This window comes from Agelaius phoeniceus, chromosome 23 (genome assembly GCF_051311805.1).
Source record: "Agelaius phoeniceus isolate bAgePho1 chromosome 23, bAgePho1.hap1, whole genome shotgun sequence".
Lineage (NCBI taxonomy): Eukaryota > Metazoa > Chordata > Aves > Passeriformes > Icteridae > Agelaius > Agelaius phoeniceus.
This window is the reverse complement of record NC_135287.1, coordinates 6,726,003-6,743,333: the sequence shown is the minus strand read 5'-3', so window position 1 is coordinate 6,743,333 and position 17,331 is coordinate 6,726,003. Positions and strand designations below refer to the sequence as shown.

Genomic DNA, 17,331 nt, shown 5'->3' with positions numbered 1-17,331 from the left:
TCACCACAGCGCTCAGGAGCTCAGCCCTCCTGAGATCTGGGGTCTGGCTGGGTGTGATTCAAAGCCCCCAGCTCAGAATTATGCCTGCAATTCTTATTAATGACTTCCACAATGCCTGTTGGAAAGGTGATTTTTTTATTTTGACACTTGATCTGGTTTTACCTCAGGGGTCAGGGCAGGAGGTCGGGCACTGGGGGCACCTGCTCTGCACTCAGTGCCCTCACTGTGCCCCCTGAGCCTGGCAGGGCTGCTCCTCATCTGACTGATCCCAGGGCTGGCAGTGCCCTGGGAAAGAGAAGAGAGCTGAAAATAGCTGGGCAGTGCCCTGCTCTTGGCCTGTCAGGGGATGAAAACCAGCCTGATACCCGTGCTCCAGTCCCAAGGGATGTGCTGGGGGCCTGAGGGGGCATTGCTGGCCCTGGCATTGCTGCCCTGGGCATTCCTACCCTGGCCATTCCTACCCTGGCCATTCCTGCCCCTGGCATTGCTGCCCCTGGCCATTCTTGCCCCTGGCCATTCCTGCCCCAGGCATTGCTGCCCCTGGGAGGGGTGGGCAGAGCCACAGGGAGAGGGGGAATTCACCTCCCCCCAAGATTTTGGAGCTTCCCCTCCTCTCTGTTGGGAGAGCTGCAGCCAGGCACGCCAGGCACCCCCAAATTTAGGCACTGACACAGCATTTTATGTGCCTGGCTTGGCCCTGATGACACAAGGGTGGCAACTGTCACCTGCTGAGCCCTGGGGCAGCAGCTGCCAGCGGCAGCACACACGATCCCTGTCCCCATCACGGGGACATTGCTCACAGTGTCTGCAAAAGGGGCCCAGTGCAGCCCCTCCCTGCCTTCCCAGACAGGGCTGGGGCACCAGCCAGGCATTTGGGGGCTGAGCAGAGCCTCTCCCTCCAGTAATTTGGGTTCAGTCCCCCCACAAAGGGGCTGAGCTGGCACAGGCTGTGCTGGGCATTAATTTGTGCCCCATTAATTGGGCTCATTCCAGCTGCATCTCTGGAGATGCTCAGGGACCTTCCAAGGGCTCATCACTCCTCCTCACCTTTTTGTCCTTGAGATCACCTCGCTCTGGGCTCCCCAGAGCAGCAGCTGGGCGAGGTGGGTGAGGCACAGAGGTGGCCACAGCCCCTCCATGTCCCCTTGGTGCCACTTCCAGAGGTGAGCCCAGCCCCAGGAGGGCACTGCCACCCTTCCTGCTGCACAGGAGCAACACCAATCCAAGGCAAACACCAGAAGGGCAGAGGCAGATTTATTCCTCTCTCCTCCTGATTGCTGCAGGCACTTTGACAGACCAACACCCACCCCAAAATCTCAGAATCCAGGCACTGGGATCCCCTTTTCTCTCTTCCCAGTGCCCTTCTGGGCTAGAGCTCAGCCCATTGAGTCACAGCCTCACAGTTAAGGGCAGGAGTGACCCTGGGGTGAGAGCAGAGCTCCCTGCACGCTCACCTGACCTCGAAAACAACTTGCATTACACTCACACTCACACTCACACTTCAGCCCCACTCTTTTTTCCAGTTCCAAGTCCCTTTTGTTCCCAGCCATCAGCCTCGAGAAGCATCAGCGTGGCTGCTAAACACTGATGGTGACAAACAGGGCTCTGGCACTGCAGATTCCCCATCCCTGTCCCTCCCACCTTCCCACATCTGCAGCCTTTAGGACTTTTCCTTCTCTTTTCCTTCCTCGGCCGGCCCCTCCTTCCCCGGGGGCTGCTCCTGCCGGGTGATCTCCACCTCGTTGACCCTGGCCTTCACCTCCCTGCCCGTGCGGGGAGCCACGATGCTCAGGATGCCATCGTGGGACAGGGTGGCCCTGACCAGCAGCGGGTCCACGTCCAGGGGCAGGATGTAGGTCCTGGTGAACTCCCTGGAGACGAAGCCGTGGCGGTCGGCCCTCTGCGGGTGCTGCCCCGCCACCTCCAGCAGGTTGTCCACGGTGCGGACGCTCAGCTCGTCGGGCAGGAACTGGCAGACATCCAGGAACACCTGGAACTTGTGCTGGTTCAGGCAGACCTCCGAGGTGCCCCTCTCCAGCTGCTTGTTGATGCGGGGTCGGATGTAGTAGCCGTGGTACAGGGCAGGGGCTAAAATCTCCGATGGGGAAACACCTGCAGAGGACACCCCGTGAGGAGCGTGGGGCTGGAGCAGCAGCAGGAGCAGTGTGGGACCTGGGGAACACCTTGGCTTTGCCCCATGCCCACAGCAGGGGTGGAGCCTGCTGCAGTTCCCACCTTTGTGCCCCTTTGTGCCCACCCAGAGCCGCATCCCTGCCAGCTGCTGCGTGCCACGGGCTGCCCGGAGCTGGGGCTGGCATCCAGCTTCGCATGTTGGGTGCGCTGGGAGGGCCTGGTGGGTGCTCTGGGAGCTCAGCAGAGCAGAGCCCACAGCCAGGGATGGGCATGGAAACTGCTGATGGTGAAGGACTAAAGGCCTTTTGTGTGCCATTGTCCACAGGGCTTTCCTTGGAGCTTTTTGCCTTTTCACGCTGTTGTGCTGGTGCTGAATGGTTCTGCTGCTGCCCACATTCCTTCCCCCTGGCCAGCCACTGCCCAGCTTTGTGCTGAACACCCCAGCTCAGCTTTTCTCCACATCCCCCCCCGGCTGGAAAAGCTTTTCCCCCCTCCCCTGAGTGCTTTTGCTCCATGTTTTCACAGCATGTGCACGAATGCCAGAGCATGGCTGGCATCAGGGAGGGAGGGACGGGCAGCACTGGGCATGGATGGGGAAGTGGACATGAAGAGACAGACCCTGGCTATTCCCTGGTCATTCCCTGCCTATTCCCTCACTATTCCCTAGTTTTTCCCTGGATATTTTCTGTCTGTTCCCTGAATATACCCTGGTTATTCCCTGCTTTTTCCCTGAATATTCCCTGCTTTTTCCCTGTTTTTCCCTGGCTATTCCCTGGTTATTCCCTGTTTTTTCCCTGGCTATTCCCTGGTTATTCCCTGGTTATTCCCTATTTTTTCCCTGGTTATTCCCTATTTTTTCCCTGTTTTTCCCTGGTTATTCCCTGCTTTTTTCCTGGCTATTCCCTGTTTTTTCCATGGCTATTCCCTGGCTGTTCCCCCCTGATCTGATCCAGATTCCTCCACTCATTCCTCAGCTCCAGCTTCCCCCTCTGGAGCTCAAGCTCCCCAGAGGGAATTCCACCAGCCCTGCAGCAGCAGAGGGGAGAAAGGTGCAAAGAGGGGGAGGAGGGGGGGGATCCCACTCCCTTCCTTACCTTCTCCAAAGTTCTGGTCGTAGATCTTGCTGGGGTTGGCAAATTCGTACTCGGAGCTCATGGGGTAGGCGTGGGGCACGGTGCGGGCAGCCATGGTGTGTCAGCACAGACACCTGCCTTCTTCCCTTCCTCCTTCCCTTCCTCCTTCCCTTCCTCCTTCCCTTCCTCCTTCCCTTCTTTCCTTCTTTCCTTCTTTCCTTCCTTCTTTCCTTCTTCCCTTCCTGCCTTCCCAGCCCTCGCTGCCTCTCCAAGTGAGGGCTGCAGGCTGCAAGGCTCCAGCTGGGTGGATTCCAAAGGGAGGAGTGAGTGAGTGAGTGATAAAAAAGATGGACCAAAATAGCCCCACACAGGCCCCAGGATGCCGGGCCAGGGCAGCTCCTCGCTGCATTCCAGCAGGGAGGGCAGGGGACACCTTGGGGTCCCTCCTGGAGCAGGGGGTGGATGGGGAGCCCAGCACAGCCTGGATTCAGGGGCAGGAGAGACCCCAGGAGAGACACATGGAGTGGTTTGTAAGGTCAGGGAGCTGCCAGCCCTGTGCTGGTCTCCAAAAGCCTCCATCAGATCCAGAAGGAATCTGCTTATCTCTGGTAGCCACATGGCTGGACAGCACTCATTAGGAGAATGATGGTCTTTGTTAGTACCAGCCACAGCTGCAGAGCAGCAGGAATGAGCTCTTCATCTTCTGGAGTCCTCCTTGCTCCTCAGGGATGAGGCTTTGAGGGAGTGGGGAGCCACAAAGTGTGGAAGCAAACATGGGTAAAGGCAGTAATTCTGTCCAGAAGCTGGATGAGATTGTTCAGCTCATGCAGTGAAGCTCACTGTGAGCTTGGGGCCAAACTGTGCCCCAAATCCACTGCCCACTGTGGGCTTGGGGCTCAAACCCCTCCTGTTCCCTCTGTGAGGAGCCTGACTTGCCCAGGAGCTGAGCTCAAGTCTCCTTTTCCTTTAGTGGGGAAGGGCTGCAGGAGTGCAGCAGGGATCCAGGTCCCACTGCTGCCACCTCCCCATCCTGAGCCCTGCTGGCTGCCCAGGCTCTTCCTTGGCCAGGGTTTGGCACAAGGCCACGGAGAAATGCTGGTGCCAGCCCTCCCCAGTTAACCCAGGCTCTGAACCTGGCCTAGGTCCAGCTTTACTGAGCAGGGCTGGTGGGCTGCAGGTGCTGCAGCAGGGGAGGAGTGCCCAGCTGAGCTCTGCACACCCTGAAACCAGAGATTTCCCTGAGCCCTGCAGTGTGGGAGAGCAGGTGCAGTGCTGCTGATGTAATGGGGACTTGGAGAGGGTATTTATGGCCTGGGCTGCTGCACAGAGCAAATCCTGCCCCCTATTCTTGCAGGCAAGCCAAGAGGAAGAGGCTCAGAGCCTTTGGCAAAGGGCTGGCAGAGCTGGCAGTGCCTCTGAGCAGAAATTGTGTTTAAATTGCCAGCTCCCACAGGCAGAGAAGCTCTTGCCCTTCAACAGTTGCTAGGCTGAGCCCATTCCTGTGATTTGGGTTCATGGGTGAGGCGGGAATTAAAGTAAATGCAGGAATTGCTGGGGGGAGAGCTGCAGGAGGGCAAGTGAGTGCAGGGGCAGGGGCGTTCTGCAGCACCCTGGAGGCCCTGACCATGCCCAGGTTCTCTCTGGGGTCACAGAGTGGGGAAAATGTGAGAAAAAGACCAAGCAAAAGCCAAGAGGAGAGATCCATCCTTTATTCACATCACCCCCTGCAACAGCCGCCACAACCAACCCCAACACCCCGTAATAAGGGGAGGGGTTAGATGCAACCCTAAAAATAAAACAAATTCTATCATATCAAATTCTATCATAAATTCCTACTCGGCCTCTCTCCGAGATCTCTGGCCTGAAAAACCATTGTTACAAAATTTAACTCCAGGAATGCCTAACCCTGCAGCTGCAGTGCCAGGAGCCCGGCAGAGCCCTCCTGGCACCTTCCCTCACCCTGACTTTGGGGCTCCCTTTGCTGCTGGGACAGGCTCAGCCCTGCTGGGGGATGCTGAGCTCCTGGGAACAAACAAGGGCCCCTTGTCCTGCTCCTGCCATCCAAAGATAGGAGCTGCATTGATCCCGCTGGCATCCAGGGCAGCTGGAGCACGGGCCAAGCCTGCCCAGCACTGTGGGTAAACAGCACGTGGGCAGCAGGGCGGGCACCAGCCACTCCAGCTTCTTGCTGCCCCATTGGGCTCCTCTTCCTCCTGTCCCCTTCCCCCTCCTCCTCCTCCTCCTCAGCAGCGCGCTCAAATCCCTCAGACAGCGACTGGGCACCGCCGAAGGGCCCAGCCCAGGAGTGGGACAATAAAATCCCTGACACCACTGTTCAAGAGGCCTCGGGGGGGTGGAAGGCCAGGCCAGCTGCACGCCTATAAAGCTGTCCCCGCTCCCAGCACTGCAGCACAGTTGTTTGCCAGGCTCCTCCAGCGCTCTCCAATGGATATCACCATCCACAACCCCCTGATCCGCAGACCTTTCTTCTCCTGGTTGGCACCCAGCCGGATCTTTGACCAGATTTTCGGGGAGCACCTGCCCGAGTCGGAGCTGCTCCCCGTTTCCCCCAGCTTCAGCCCCTTCCTGATGAGATCCCCCATCCTCCGGATGCCCAGTTGGCTAGAGACAGGACTCTCTGAGGTAACCTTTGCTTCTTGGGGCTCTTTTTGGGCTCTGCTGCGGGCCCAGGAGAGCTGGGAGCGTGGAAGATGCTCCTAGGTGGTTTTTATCAGGAAAAAGGCTGGGGGGAAGGTGCTGCCTCTGCATTGTTTGGGATGGAGCAAGTCTGGCCATAGTGATGGGGACAGAGCTCAGCGTGCATGGTGGGTCACCCTAGGAGCAGGCAGAGGAAAGGAGGAAGCCTCATTTCCCTAATTTCTCTGATTTCCCTAATTTCTCAAATTTCCCTAATTTCCCAGTCTGCTGCTCCAAACTTTCAATCCCACTCCCACCTGAGAAGCAAAGAGCACAGGGACAGTGGGGTCCTCATGCCAAGCAGTGCAAGAGCCCAAGGCTGCTGAGAGAAAAGGGGCCTATTTTAAACAACCCCTGCCCTGAAAAACAGAGTTTTAATAAGATCCAGGACCCAGAGGATCATGGAGCAGGCGCCTCCTCCCTCCAAGGGCTGAGCCAAGAAGCTTTTGCCTGTCCTGCAAGTCAACTCTGTTATTCACAAGGAGCTTGAGGAGCTATTCCAAGCAGAAGGAGTGAAAGTATTATTTTAATCCTTGCATAATGTCCCTCTTGATTCAGTGCCCTGGGTCTGGCTGCCCAGTGAAGCAGCCATAATAAAGAGTTCAGTTTTCAATCAAGAGTCAGTTTTAACCAATTCAGGTGGAGAATCTCAGGTCCTGCAGGGATGGGCATTAGCACAAGGCCAGCAAGGGACAGAGCCACTCAGATCAGACCCCAAAATAAAGGTCAGTGTGTGTGTAGAGACCAGCCTGAGTCTTGGCCTGCTGCATTCTTTTTTAAGCTGAATCCCTCACCTGCTCTTTTCTGAAATCACCTCCTGCTTTTGCTCTTTTCTGAAATCACCTCCTGCTTTCTGCAGATGCGGCTGGACAAGGACAAATTCTATGTGAACCTGGATGTGAAGCATTTCTCCCCTGAGGAGCTGAAGGTGAAGGTGCTCGGGGACATGATTGAGATCCACGGCAAGCACGAGGAGCGCCAGGTACCCCCTGCTTTCAGTCACCCCTGAGGGCACCCCCTGACCCCTGGTGACTGCAAAACAACCCCCTGCCCATCTCAAATATTTGTCATTGTTTTTTAATCAAGATGCTCCGTGCAATTTCCCCCAAGCTGATCCCAGACAGGGCAGCAAGAGGGTGGAGGTTTATTGCTGATGTTGCATGAACTGTGAACTGAACTGGAAAATCATCTGTGAAATGGGCATTTTTGGGCTTCCCCTCTTTCTGGGAAGAGGCCAGGAATGCAGGGAGATGTCCAATGAGCTAAAAAGTAACTAACAGTCTAAAATTGTTAACTATCTAAAATTAACTAACAATCTAAAATTAACTAACAATCTAAAAATTAACTAACAATCTAAAAATTAACTAACAAGCTAAAAATTAACTAACAATTAAGCCACATAAAAAATCAGTGCATTGCCCTGTGTGTTACCTTTCCTAGGCCCAGCTATCAGTTTCTAATCCTTAAAAGTTGTGTTCTGCCGTCACTCATCCCTTTCCCTGCTGGCTCTGGAGACCCCTGTGAACACCAGGCAGGCAGAAACACAAAGCCATGCCCAGAGCTGGATGTAAAGGCATTTTCCAGTCCCTGGAATTGTCACCTTGAGGAGCACAGCGTGTCACCAGCAGATGCAGCACTGGGGGCCTGTAATCCTGACACCATTTCTGGAACCCTTTTTTGGCTAAGAAGGCAACCAAGAAGTGGGATCAGGCTCTGAGGGTGTCTGGGGCAGGTGTGGCTGGGGTGGCACCTGGGGAATGGCACAGGGTGGGCACAAAGCCTCCCCCTGTAAACTCTGGGTACCTGCATAGCAAAAAAGGAGGAGAAAATTATGAGGACGCTAATAAATTACATTATTATACTATATTATATATATTACTATATCTATAAATAAATATATATATAAATATATAAATAATATATATATTTTATATATATATAATATATATAATATATAAATATATATTACTATATTATATTATACTATATTATTATATTATTATATTATTATATTATATTACTATATATTATACTATATTGTTATACTATATTATATTATATTATATTACTATATTATATTATACTATATTACTATTATATTATAGTAATATAGTAATTAGATAATAATTACTATTATATTATAGTAATTATATATAATTACAATATTGTATAATATATATTATATATTATATATTATATATATTGTATATAATATGTAATATATTTTTATATTATATTCTATATATTATATAGAATATATAATGTAATATATTCTATATTCTATATTCTATTATAATATATAGTATATTATATTACACTATATTACTATATTACATTACACTACATTAATGGCTCAGCAATTCTTTTCTTCTATATCAAGTCTTGCTTTCATTTCTATATCAAAACTTGCTTCCTCCTTCAGACTCTACATCCGAAAACCTTCCTGCCAGGCACACACACAAACACACACACACACACACACGCACACATCTGTGAGACTTTCCTGCCCAAACTTCCATCCTTCCCCGCGCAGGACGAGCACGGTTTCATCGCCCGGGAGTTCAGCAGGAAGTACCGGATCCCGGACGATGTGGACCCTCTGACCATCACCTCCTCGCTGTCCCTGGACGGGGTGCTGACCGTCAGCGCTCCCCGCAGGCAGAGCGATGTCCCCGAGCGCAGCATCCCCATCACCCGCGAGGACAAACCCGCCATCGCAGGCGCCCAGAGGAAGTGAGGGGCTGCCCTGCTGGCCCCAAAGCCACCCTGGAGGGACATTCCAGAGCTCTTCCCTCCGCCAGGTGCCGGCTGTGCCGAACGGCTGCTGGTGTTATTTATGCTGAGTAAGTTTACTAACGAATAAAACCATGGAGAAGCAGTTTGGATTGGTTTGTTTCGGGGTTGGGTGGAGGAAGGTGGATAAAAGGTGCAGGGTGACGTCGTTTTTTGGGGGGCAGGCTGCGGTGGTGTTTGAGGGTCCCAGGATGAGGGAAGAGATGAGAATCCTGACTCCATGTTCCAGAAGATATGAGAATCTTGATGAGAATTTCATCAGAAGAGATGAGAATCTTGACTCCATGTTTCAGGCTGATTTATTCTTTTATGATTTATATTATATTAAAAGAAAATATATATAAACTAAAATATATATATACTAAATATACTAAATAAATATATATGTATATACTAAATATACTATATAAATATGTAGTATATTTAGTATATATATTTATTATATATATACTATATAAATATATATTTATTCTATTTATTATATTTATTATATATATTTATATATTATATATTTAGTGTATATATTTATTTATATATACTAAATATAAATATATATACTATATATAAATATATATTTATATATAATAAAAATATACTATCTATATTTATATATACTAAAACTATACTAAAAGAATAGAAGAAAGGATTTCATCAGAAGGCTTGCAAAGAATAGAAAGGAATGATAATAAAATCTTGTGACTGACCAGAGAGTCTGAGACAGCCGGACTGTGATTGGCCATTAATTAGAAACAACTACATGAGACCAATCCCAGATCTACCTGTTGCATTCCACAGGAGCAGATAACCATTGGTTACATTTGGTTTCTGAGGAGAAGAAATCCTAGCAAAGGATTTTTCATAAAATATGTCCGTGTCCAGGACAGCCAGTCTGGTGCTCAGGAGCCCTTTGCTCATCACACCTTGTGCTCTCTCTCCCTTCCACACTGCCAGAGGATTTCAGGGTGTTTCACAAGCAAAGGGAGAGTTTCTCCTGTGGAGATTAAACTGGTAAAACAGCTCCATGCCAACTAAACCCCATCTGAAGTGTGGGGATTTGATAACAGCTGGCTGCACGACAGCTGTATCTCAAATCTCTCCAATGAGTCATGCAATGGAGAAACAGCCAGGCTGCTCAGAGCAGCTCCAGGTGAAAACTGCAGGGCTGCAGGAAACACACATCTACCCAAAGAGAAGGAAAACATCTTGCTCTGATGATGCAAATCACATCCCTTTGAAACCCTGCTGTTAGTGCCCTTCAAACACTGAGCAGGATCTGATGGCTACAGCAATAATCTGATTTATGCCAGCATTGCTGAGTGATACAAACCACTCCTAAAGTCCTTTTCAGGCGTCTTCATCTGCCTAGCACCTCTCTTCAAAGGGGTAGAAAGGGATGTCTGGATGACTGGAACTGAATTTCTAAAATCCATCTTCAAAAAGGACAGATCTGTCACACAGATCATCAGACTCAGTCATGACCCAGCCTTTTTTCTGTGTTCCTTCCACCTGCTGAGACAAAAGTTCTGTTAGCAGGGATCACAGCAGCCCTCAGCTGAGCAGGCAGGGCATCCTCCCGTGGCTGTGGGTGAGAAAAAGAAAACGAGCACTCTGTGATGCAGGGTCACTGTCAGACACCCCAAATCCCCCTCATTTCCAAGGTCTGCTGTTTCCTAGTACCTGCTTCTAATTAGCTCTCAGCTAAGGTGTTAATTGGGCTTGTCTGGCCAGGCACAACCTCTGCACACAAGAACAAACCCCAGACACACACACAGGTTACAAACAGCTCAGATTAAAAAGCAGGAAGAACATTTCCCACATGGCTTTCATGTGTGCAGCTCTTGGTGCTGGAAGGAAATCCCAGCACCTCTGGTTCCTGAGGGTTTCTGCTGCTTTTTCTGCTTCCTTCTTGCTCCTTCTCCAGGCCCAGAGTGCAGCAGCACTGGGCAGAGGGCTGCACAAAAGAGGTTCCAGCTCAGGGTGGCGGCCTGGAAATCAAGGAGGTTTTTGTTCAAATCCTAAAAGAATCAACAGTGAAAGGAAGTAAATGTAAAACAGTAAGAATTTAGCAAGAAAGTGCAACTGAGGCAAGCGGTTTTTACAGCACGGGGGTTTTGTCACGCTCAAATCAGCAGCCAGAAATGGGAATTTTGAGTGAAAGCTCTGTGGGGATAAACTGGATGAGGTCAGCCAGACAAGAATACTTGAAATGCTGAACCACTCCCTGAGTGACCTGAAATACCTGTTCTGGGGTGGCACAGGAGCACAGGGAGAGTGACACAAAACACCTCTGTCATCTGCAGGCACAAACATCATCGAGGAGCTCCTCACATCCTGCAGATTGTCCCAGTTCTGCACAAGTGAAATTCCCTCTCTGATGTTTCCCTGTCATCTGAAGCAGGTTGTTTCCAAAGCAGTGAGGGTGCTGACAAGGAAAACTCACATTTAGCATGGCTAAATACAAGTTTGAAGAGGTTTTTTTCATAATTACTGGAATGGGAACATTGTGTGGTAACTATTTTCTCAGTACCCAACACCTCTCCAGGCCACTGCACATCATTTAAAATATTTAAAATTATTCTCTCAAGGCCGCAGGGAGCCAGCACAGAGCTCACAGATTGTGGCAGTGAGTCTGTGCAGAACTCACATTATCTGTGTTCTTCATTATCTGTGTGAAACACTGTCCCTGCCCTGTGGGGCGGCTGTGGGCACACAAATGGAGCAGGTGACACCCAAGCCTGGTTGTTGTAGATATTCTAGACCATAATTTCCTTCCTTCTCAAAGGCACCATTCACACATGTGAGGCAGGGTAATTAATTTACCTTGTGTCACCCAGCTGAGGAATTAGGGACCTTCTTATTACACCTTGATTATGTCTGCAATTATCTGACACCTAATGATGCTTCCATCACCTTTCCACTGCTCCTCTTCTCTTTTCCCTCTCTTTTTGTCTGTCTCTGCTTCTCCCCTTTGGGAATTCAAGCAGCAGAAAGATTGTAAGAGAATAAAAATTACAGGTAAAGGCCAGTTCAGAGGAGGCTTTGAATTGACCTTTACCTGTACCTGTACCTGTAATTTTTGGTACAAAATTTGATTACAGGCCTGGAACTCCTCTGCTATGAGGGAAGGCTGAGAGAATTGGGATTGTTGAGCCTGGAAAGGAGATTTCAGGGTGAATTAATCGTGGCCTTGCAGTACATGATGGGAGCCCCCAAGAGAGGTGGAGAGAGGCTGTTCCCAAAGGGCTGGAGTGACAGCCGAGGGGGAATGCTCCAGCCCGACAGGGAGCAGGGTTAGATTGGATATTAAGGAGAAATTTTACCCTCTGAGGGCGGTGAGGCTCGGGCACGGGCTGCCCACAGAAGCTGGGAAAGGCTGGAAGTGTTTGAGGAGCAACCCGCAAAGGGTGTCCAGAGGTGTCCCAGCACAAGCTCAGCTTTAACGCCCCCTCGAACCCGAACCATTCAGTGACTCTGCGGGGCTACGATTCATCGATTCCGCCGCTTCCTAACCAGCCTTTTTTTTTTCTTTTTTTTTTTTTTTTTAATTTGAACGCAACACCCATTTCCTGTTGCACGGCGGGCGGGGAGCGCTCCCCGCACAATCCCCGGTGCCGCTGCCGCTGCCGCTGCCGGTGCCTTCACGGGGACACCGCCGCCTCTGCGCGCTCGGGGGAGGAGCAGCGGCCGCCGAGGAGCCCCGGGGATGCCCGCGGGGCCGGAGCGGCACCGGCAGCGCCCGCGGAGCGGCCGCACGTCATGAGCGAGCGCCGGTGGCTGCGGGGCTGCGAGCGCCGCTCCCGGCCGGGGCCATGGGGCCGCCGCCCCGCCGCGTCCTGCTGCTCGGAGAGGGAAACTTCTCCTTCGCCGCCGCGCTCTGCGGGGCCCGGGCCACGCACGTGGTGGCCACTTGCTACGAGAGCGAGGAGGAGGCGGCGGGGCGCGGGGCAGCGGCGCGGAGCCTCCGCCGGCTGCGGGACAGCGGTGGGTGCGCGCCGGGGATGGGCTGGGATGGGCGTGGGGGTGCTGCTGGGAGCTCTGCTGGCATCGCTGTCACCCTGGGGTCACCCTCCTGGCATCCCTGTCACCCTCCTGGCATTGATGTCACCCTGGTGTCACCCAGAGTGGCATCGCTCTCACCCTCCTGTCACCCCCCTGGCATCCCTGTCACCCTCCTGGCATCCCTGTCACCCTGGGGTCACCCAGAGTGGCATCGCTCTCACCCTCGTGTCACCCTCCTGGCATTGCTCTCACCCTGGTGTCACCCCGAATGGTATCGCTGCCACCCTGGTATCACCCCCCTGGCATCCCTATCACCCTGGTGCCACTCAGAGCGGCATTGCTGCCACCCTGGTGTCACCCTCCTGGCATCCCTGTCACCCTCCTGGCATTGATGTCACCCTGGTGTCACCCAGAGTGGCATCGCTGCCACCCTGGTGTCACCCAGAATGGCATTGCTGCCATCCTGGTGTCACCCTCCTGGCATCCCTGTCACCCTCCTGGCATCGCTGCCACCCTCTGGCATTGCTCTCACCCTGGTGCCACCCAGAATGGCATCGCTGCCACCCTGGTGTCACCCTCCTGGCATCCCTGTCACCCCCCCTGACATCGCTGTCACCCTGGTGTCACCCTCCTGGCATCGCTGTCACCCTCCTGGCATTGCTCTCACCCTGGTGTCACCCAGAGTGGCATTGCTCTCACCCTGGTGTCACCCTCCTGGCATCCCTGTCACCCTCCTGGCATCGCTGTCCCCTGCTGCTCTGTCCCTTGGGAGCCCCTCGCCCCTCCAGGCGTCTCAGGGGAGGGACTGGAATAGCCCAGAAATGCTTTAAAATCTGATCAGGATGAAACAGTACTGAAACTATTGTTTTCAGCTGTTATCAGAAGTTTCTGCTGCCACGAAAGAGATCAAAAGGCAAAGAGAACCCCACAGGGCTCCCTGGCGTTCCCAATTCTCCAGGCAGTTCTCACCTACTCCAAAACGCCCTGGAGGATTTGCATTCCCGCCTTTCTTTACAATTTTCCCCCCTGATAGCCAGCAGAGCCTTGTTTTGCTGTCGCAGGAGCCGAGGTTGTGTTTTCCGTGGACTGCACCAAGCTGAAGGAGCACTTTTTACTGGGAAAACGGGAATTTGATCGGATTTATTTCAACTTCCCCCACTGTGGGAGGAAGGCTGGGGTGGTGAAGAACAGGAAGCTCCTTGCCGGCTTTTTCCATAGGTGAGAAAACCCGAATTAATTCCCTGCTAATTACCGGCCGTGGCAGAGCTTTCCAGCTGCGTTCCAGGTGTTTTTGGGGGATTTGGGGCTGTGCTAACAGGGTTTTTTGGGGCTGTGCTAACAGGATTTTTTGGGGCTGTGCTAACAGGGTTTTTTGGGGCTGTGCTAACAGGATTTTCTGCTCTGGCTTCCCTTCCAGCTGTGCAGAAGTGCTGGCACAGGAGGGAGAGGTGCACGTGGCCCTTTGCAATGGCCAGGGAGGGACTCCTGCGGATCAGCCCAGGAGAGAGTGGCACAACAGCTGGCAAATCGTGGCTGTGGCTGCAGGAGCTGGGTTTATCCTCAGCCACGTTCATCCTTTCAAAGCAGAGACTATCGAGGGATACAAATGCACAGGTTACAGGTAACCATCACAAGCTGAAATTCTGATGTTTGTGCTCTTAAAATGCCCCAGTGCTAGAATATTCTTTTAGTATCTTGTTGGCTGGAGAGAAACTCCTTTTAATTTTCCTTTTAATTTTCCTTTTACTTTTCCTTTTACTTTTCCTTTTCGTTTTCCTTTTAATTTTCCTTTTAGTTTTCCTTTCAGTTTTCCTTAAAATAGCTGCAGTTCTTGTTCATCTCTAAGCAGAATAACCAAGATTAAAATGCAAGCTTCCTGCCAAAGCACCCTCTAAAAATAAGACTATCTGAGGATTTTAAAGGTCAAAAGCATCCGTTTCAGAACAAATATCAATCTCAGCCTAAAGACAGGAGGGCTGGGGGTTGGTGCTGGCAGAGACCTCTGCTCCTGCCTACTTAAATATTAAATATTATGCACATTAAATATCAGAAATTAGCAGTGGCTTTGCTCTGGTTTTGTGTATTTTCAGGAGTCAGGATAAATCCTTCTGTGTGGAGGGTGCTTTGAACCACATTTTCACACGGAGCACAGCACCCATGTGTTTCACACCCATGACCTGCCAGACACAACTGGGGAACCAAAAGGTTTCTTTTCAAGTGCCACAAGTCCTTGTGGACAAAATTAATAGGTGAGTTTTATAATTGGTTTCTCTTTGGGAACCAGTAGGAATGTGGGAAATCCCAGCAGTGGGGTCTGATAAATGGATATGGTGACTGGGAAATCCTTTTTTTAGCCAGCAAATTGCAGTGAATTCTTGATTGTAACCTGCAAACAAACACCAATGCCCTGAAAATGTGCAACACCTTTGGTGAAAGACTTGGCTCGATCAGGTAGTTCCTGGCTTAAGAATGGTTTGGGTGAATTGCTGCACTCAAATTATGGCCACAGGAAGGAAATCACAGATGGTGTTTGTAATTTGCACTTTTATTTTTCACAGGGGTTTTCTCGAGGTGAATTCAAGTCATCCAGTAAGGACAGTAAAGGAGAAGCTCAGTGCAGGGCTCAGCCAAGCTTTTCCTCTGCAGAACATCAGCTCCTGCCTCCCCCTGCTCCAGCAAGGTTGCCCTGGTGGTGTTTGCCACTCCAACATCTTCTGGATCACCCTGAGCCCAGGGGAGGCTCCAGGCACTGGGAAAATGTCCCAAGGACTGGCAGATGCAGCTCTGTGTTCCCGTTTTGGCCAGGACACAGATGAGAATGTACAGGAAGGATGCCCAGCTCCAGAGCAGTTTTACCTTAGGCCTTCCCTCCTGCCTCATGCTCGGGCAATAATGAAGAAAGGAGCCTTTTCCCCAGGGACACTCCAGGTTCTTTCTGGGCCGGTCTTTAGGAAATGTCGGATCACTCCCCACTCCATGCCTGCTTTCCATGAGATGCTGGTTGTGCTTGCAGTGAGCAGGGGCACAGAGAACAGCTGTGTGCAGGTGTTGGTGGATAACATTAAAACCACCATGAATTCCCTGCACCAGGGCACTTCTGGTGTCAAACCCAGCATCAGCCTGCAGGAAGCAGCGAGTTTTGGAACTGAGCTAGGTGACTTTGCTGCTTTTGAAAGGCAGCTTGGTGAAATTCAGCATTTCCTCTGTGTGGGGACAGAGCCAGACCCCCCAGGCTCCTGTGTGGGGGTTATCAGGGCAGCTCCTGATGAAGTAAAAAGCCATGAGCTGGTTGTTGTCTCAGCCTCACTGAACCTGGACCTCCTGGCCATGCTGCTGTGCGGAATATCCGACTGGAGAATGCTCTGGACGTGGGACAGGCGCTTCCTCAGGCAGTTCCCTGAGGGAAAGTTGAGGCTTTTCCAGAGTTTTTCCCTCTATCCACCTTCCTACGTGCACGATGTCAGCTTCTGGCTTCCTGACGGGCAGGACTTTGATGAAGTGGCTTTCCACACCCTTGCCAGGAGGGTGTCAGGTGAAATGGTCGTTTCCATCCAGCTGAGGGACAATTTCCAACAGCCAGGGACAGGACGGAGGAGCCTCTGCTACAGGGTGACTTTCCAGTCCTGTGACAGGGCCTTGGGCTGCCGGGAGGCAGCAGAGATGCAGCTGCACCTTCGGGAGGAAATGCAGCAGCACCTGGGTGTGACCCTGAGGTAGAACACCTCCCGTGGTTTGCAGGGGCTCCTGTGCCCCTTTCTGAGCTGGAAAATGTCACCTGCACGTCGTTGGACCTGAGGCTGTGTCACTGCCGTGCCTGTCACAAGGGCGGGGTGGACTTTGAGCACCTGCCCACGTTTCCATGTGGGAGCTCCTGTTAATGAAGAGCAAGCGCTCCTGTTCTCTGTGTGTGTAATGAAATCTCATTTTAGAAAGTGGAGCTTTTCTTTCCTGGGCTCCTGTGAGAGTGGATTCCATCTCTGTACTAATGCAAATTCCTGCTGCTGTCCACCCTGAGCCTGCCCAGCCCAGCCTGAGGCCGTTCCCTCTGCTCCTGTCCCTGTTCCCTGGGAGCAGATCCCAAATCCCCCTGGCTGTCCCCTCCTGGCAGGAGCTGTGCAGAGCCACAAGGGCCCCCCGAGCCTCCTTTTCTCCAGGCTGAGCCCCTGTCCAGCTCCCTCAGCCTCTCCAGACCCTTCCCAGCTCTGTTCCCTTCCCTGGACATGCTCCAACTCCTCCACATCTTTCCCGTGCTGTTCTTGCCCCATCTCCTGATCACAGGGGGTACCACCAAATAAAGAACATTCTCCGTCGCTGTGTTCCCCATTCCCTCACTTTCCTGCCCAAAAAGGCAGGCAGGGGCAGGGGGGGATGGAGCCTGGCTCGGACCTGGGAGTGCAGGACAGGGACCGGGTGAGAAATGGACCCGGGTGGGTGATGGACACGGGTGGGTGATGGACACGGGTGGGTGATGGACCCGGGTGGGTGATGGACACAGATGGGTGATGGACACAGATGGGTGATAGGCCCAGGTGGGTGATGGACACGGGTGGGTGATGGACCCGGGTGTGCGGGGCAGTGCTCTCCCTGTCGCGGTCCCTGTCCGTCCGTCAGTCCCTGTGTCGGTCCCGGTCCCTGT

The 17,331-nt window shown here is 52.0% G+C and overlaps 3 protein-coding genes across 3 annotated transcripts; 2 read left to right on the top strand and 1 right to left on the bottom strand.

Annotated features, from left to right (window-relative positions):
- Positions 1 to 717: 717 nt before the first annotated feature.
- Positions 718 to 3,463, bottom strand: HSPB2 (heat shock protein family B (small) member 2). The gene is made up of 2 exons (XM_054647561.2): positions 3,228 to 3,463; positions 718 to 2,112 (listed from the first exon to the last, which is right to left on the bottom strand). The coding sequence occupies exons 1-2, from the start codon at positions 3,319 to 3,321 to the stop codon at positions 1,661 to 1,663; spliced, it is 546 nt and encodes a 181-aa protein (XP_054503536.2). The 5' UTR covers positions 3,322 to 3,463; the 3' UTR covers positions 718 to 1,660.
- A 1,974-nt stretch (positions 3,464 to 5,437) lies between these two features.
- Positions 5,438 to 8,781, top strand: CRYAB (crystallin alpha B). Its single transcript, XM_054647523.2, has 3 exons — positions 5,438 to 5,849; positions 6,763 to 6,885; positions 8,437 to 8,781. The coding sequence occupies exons 1-3, from the start codon at positions 5,652 to 5,654 to the stop codon at positions 8,638 to 8,640; spliced, it is 525 nt and encodes a 174-aa protein (XP_054503498.1). The 5' UTR covers positions 5,438 to 5,651; the 3' UTR covers positions 8,641 to 8,781.
- Positions 8,782 to 12,262: 3,481 nt separating this feature from the next.
- FDXACB1 (ferredoxin-fold anticodon binding domain containing 1) lies at positions 12,263 to 17,005 on the top strand. The gene is given in 7 exon segments (XM_054647372.2): positions 12,263 to 12,427; positions 12,430 to 12,494; positions 12,497 to 12,677; positions 13,757 to 13,913; positions 14,113 to 14,316; positions 14,786 to 14,944; positions 15,254 to 17,005. Coding segments are annotated over 7 exon segments (1,953 nt in total). The 5' UTR covers positions 12,263 to 12,399; the 3' UTR covers positions 16,413 to 17,005.
- The last annotated feature ends 326 nt before the right edge of the window (positions 17,006 to 17,331 follow it).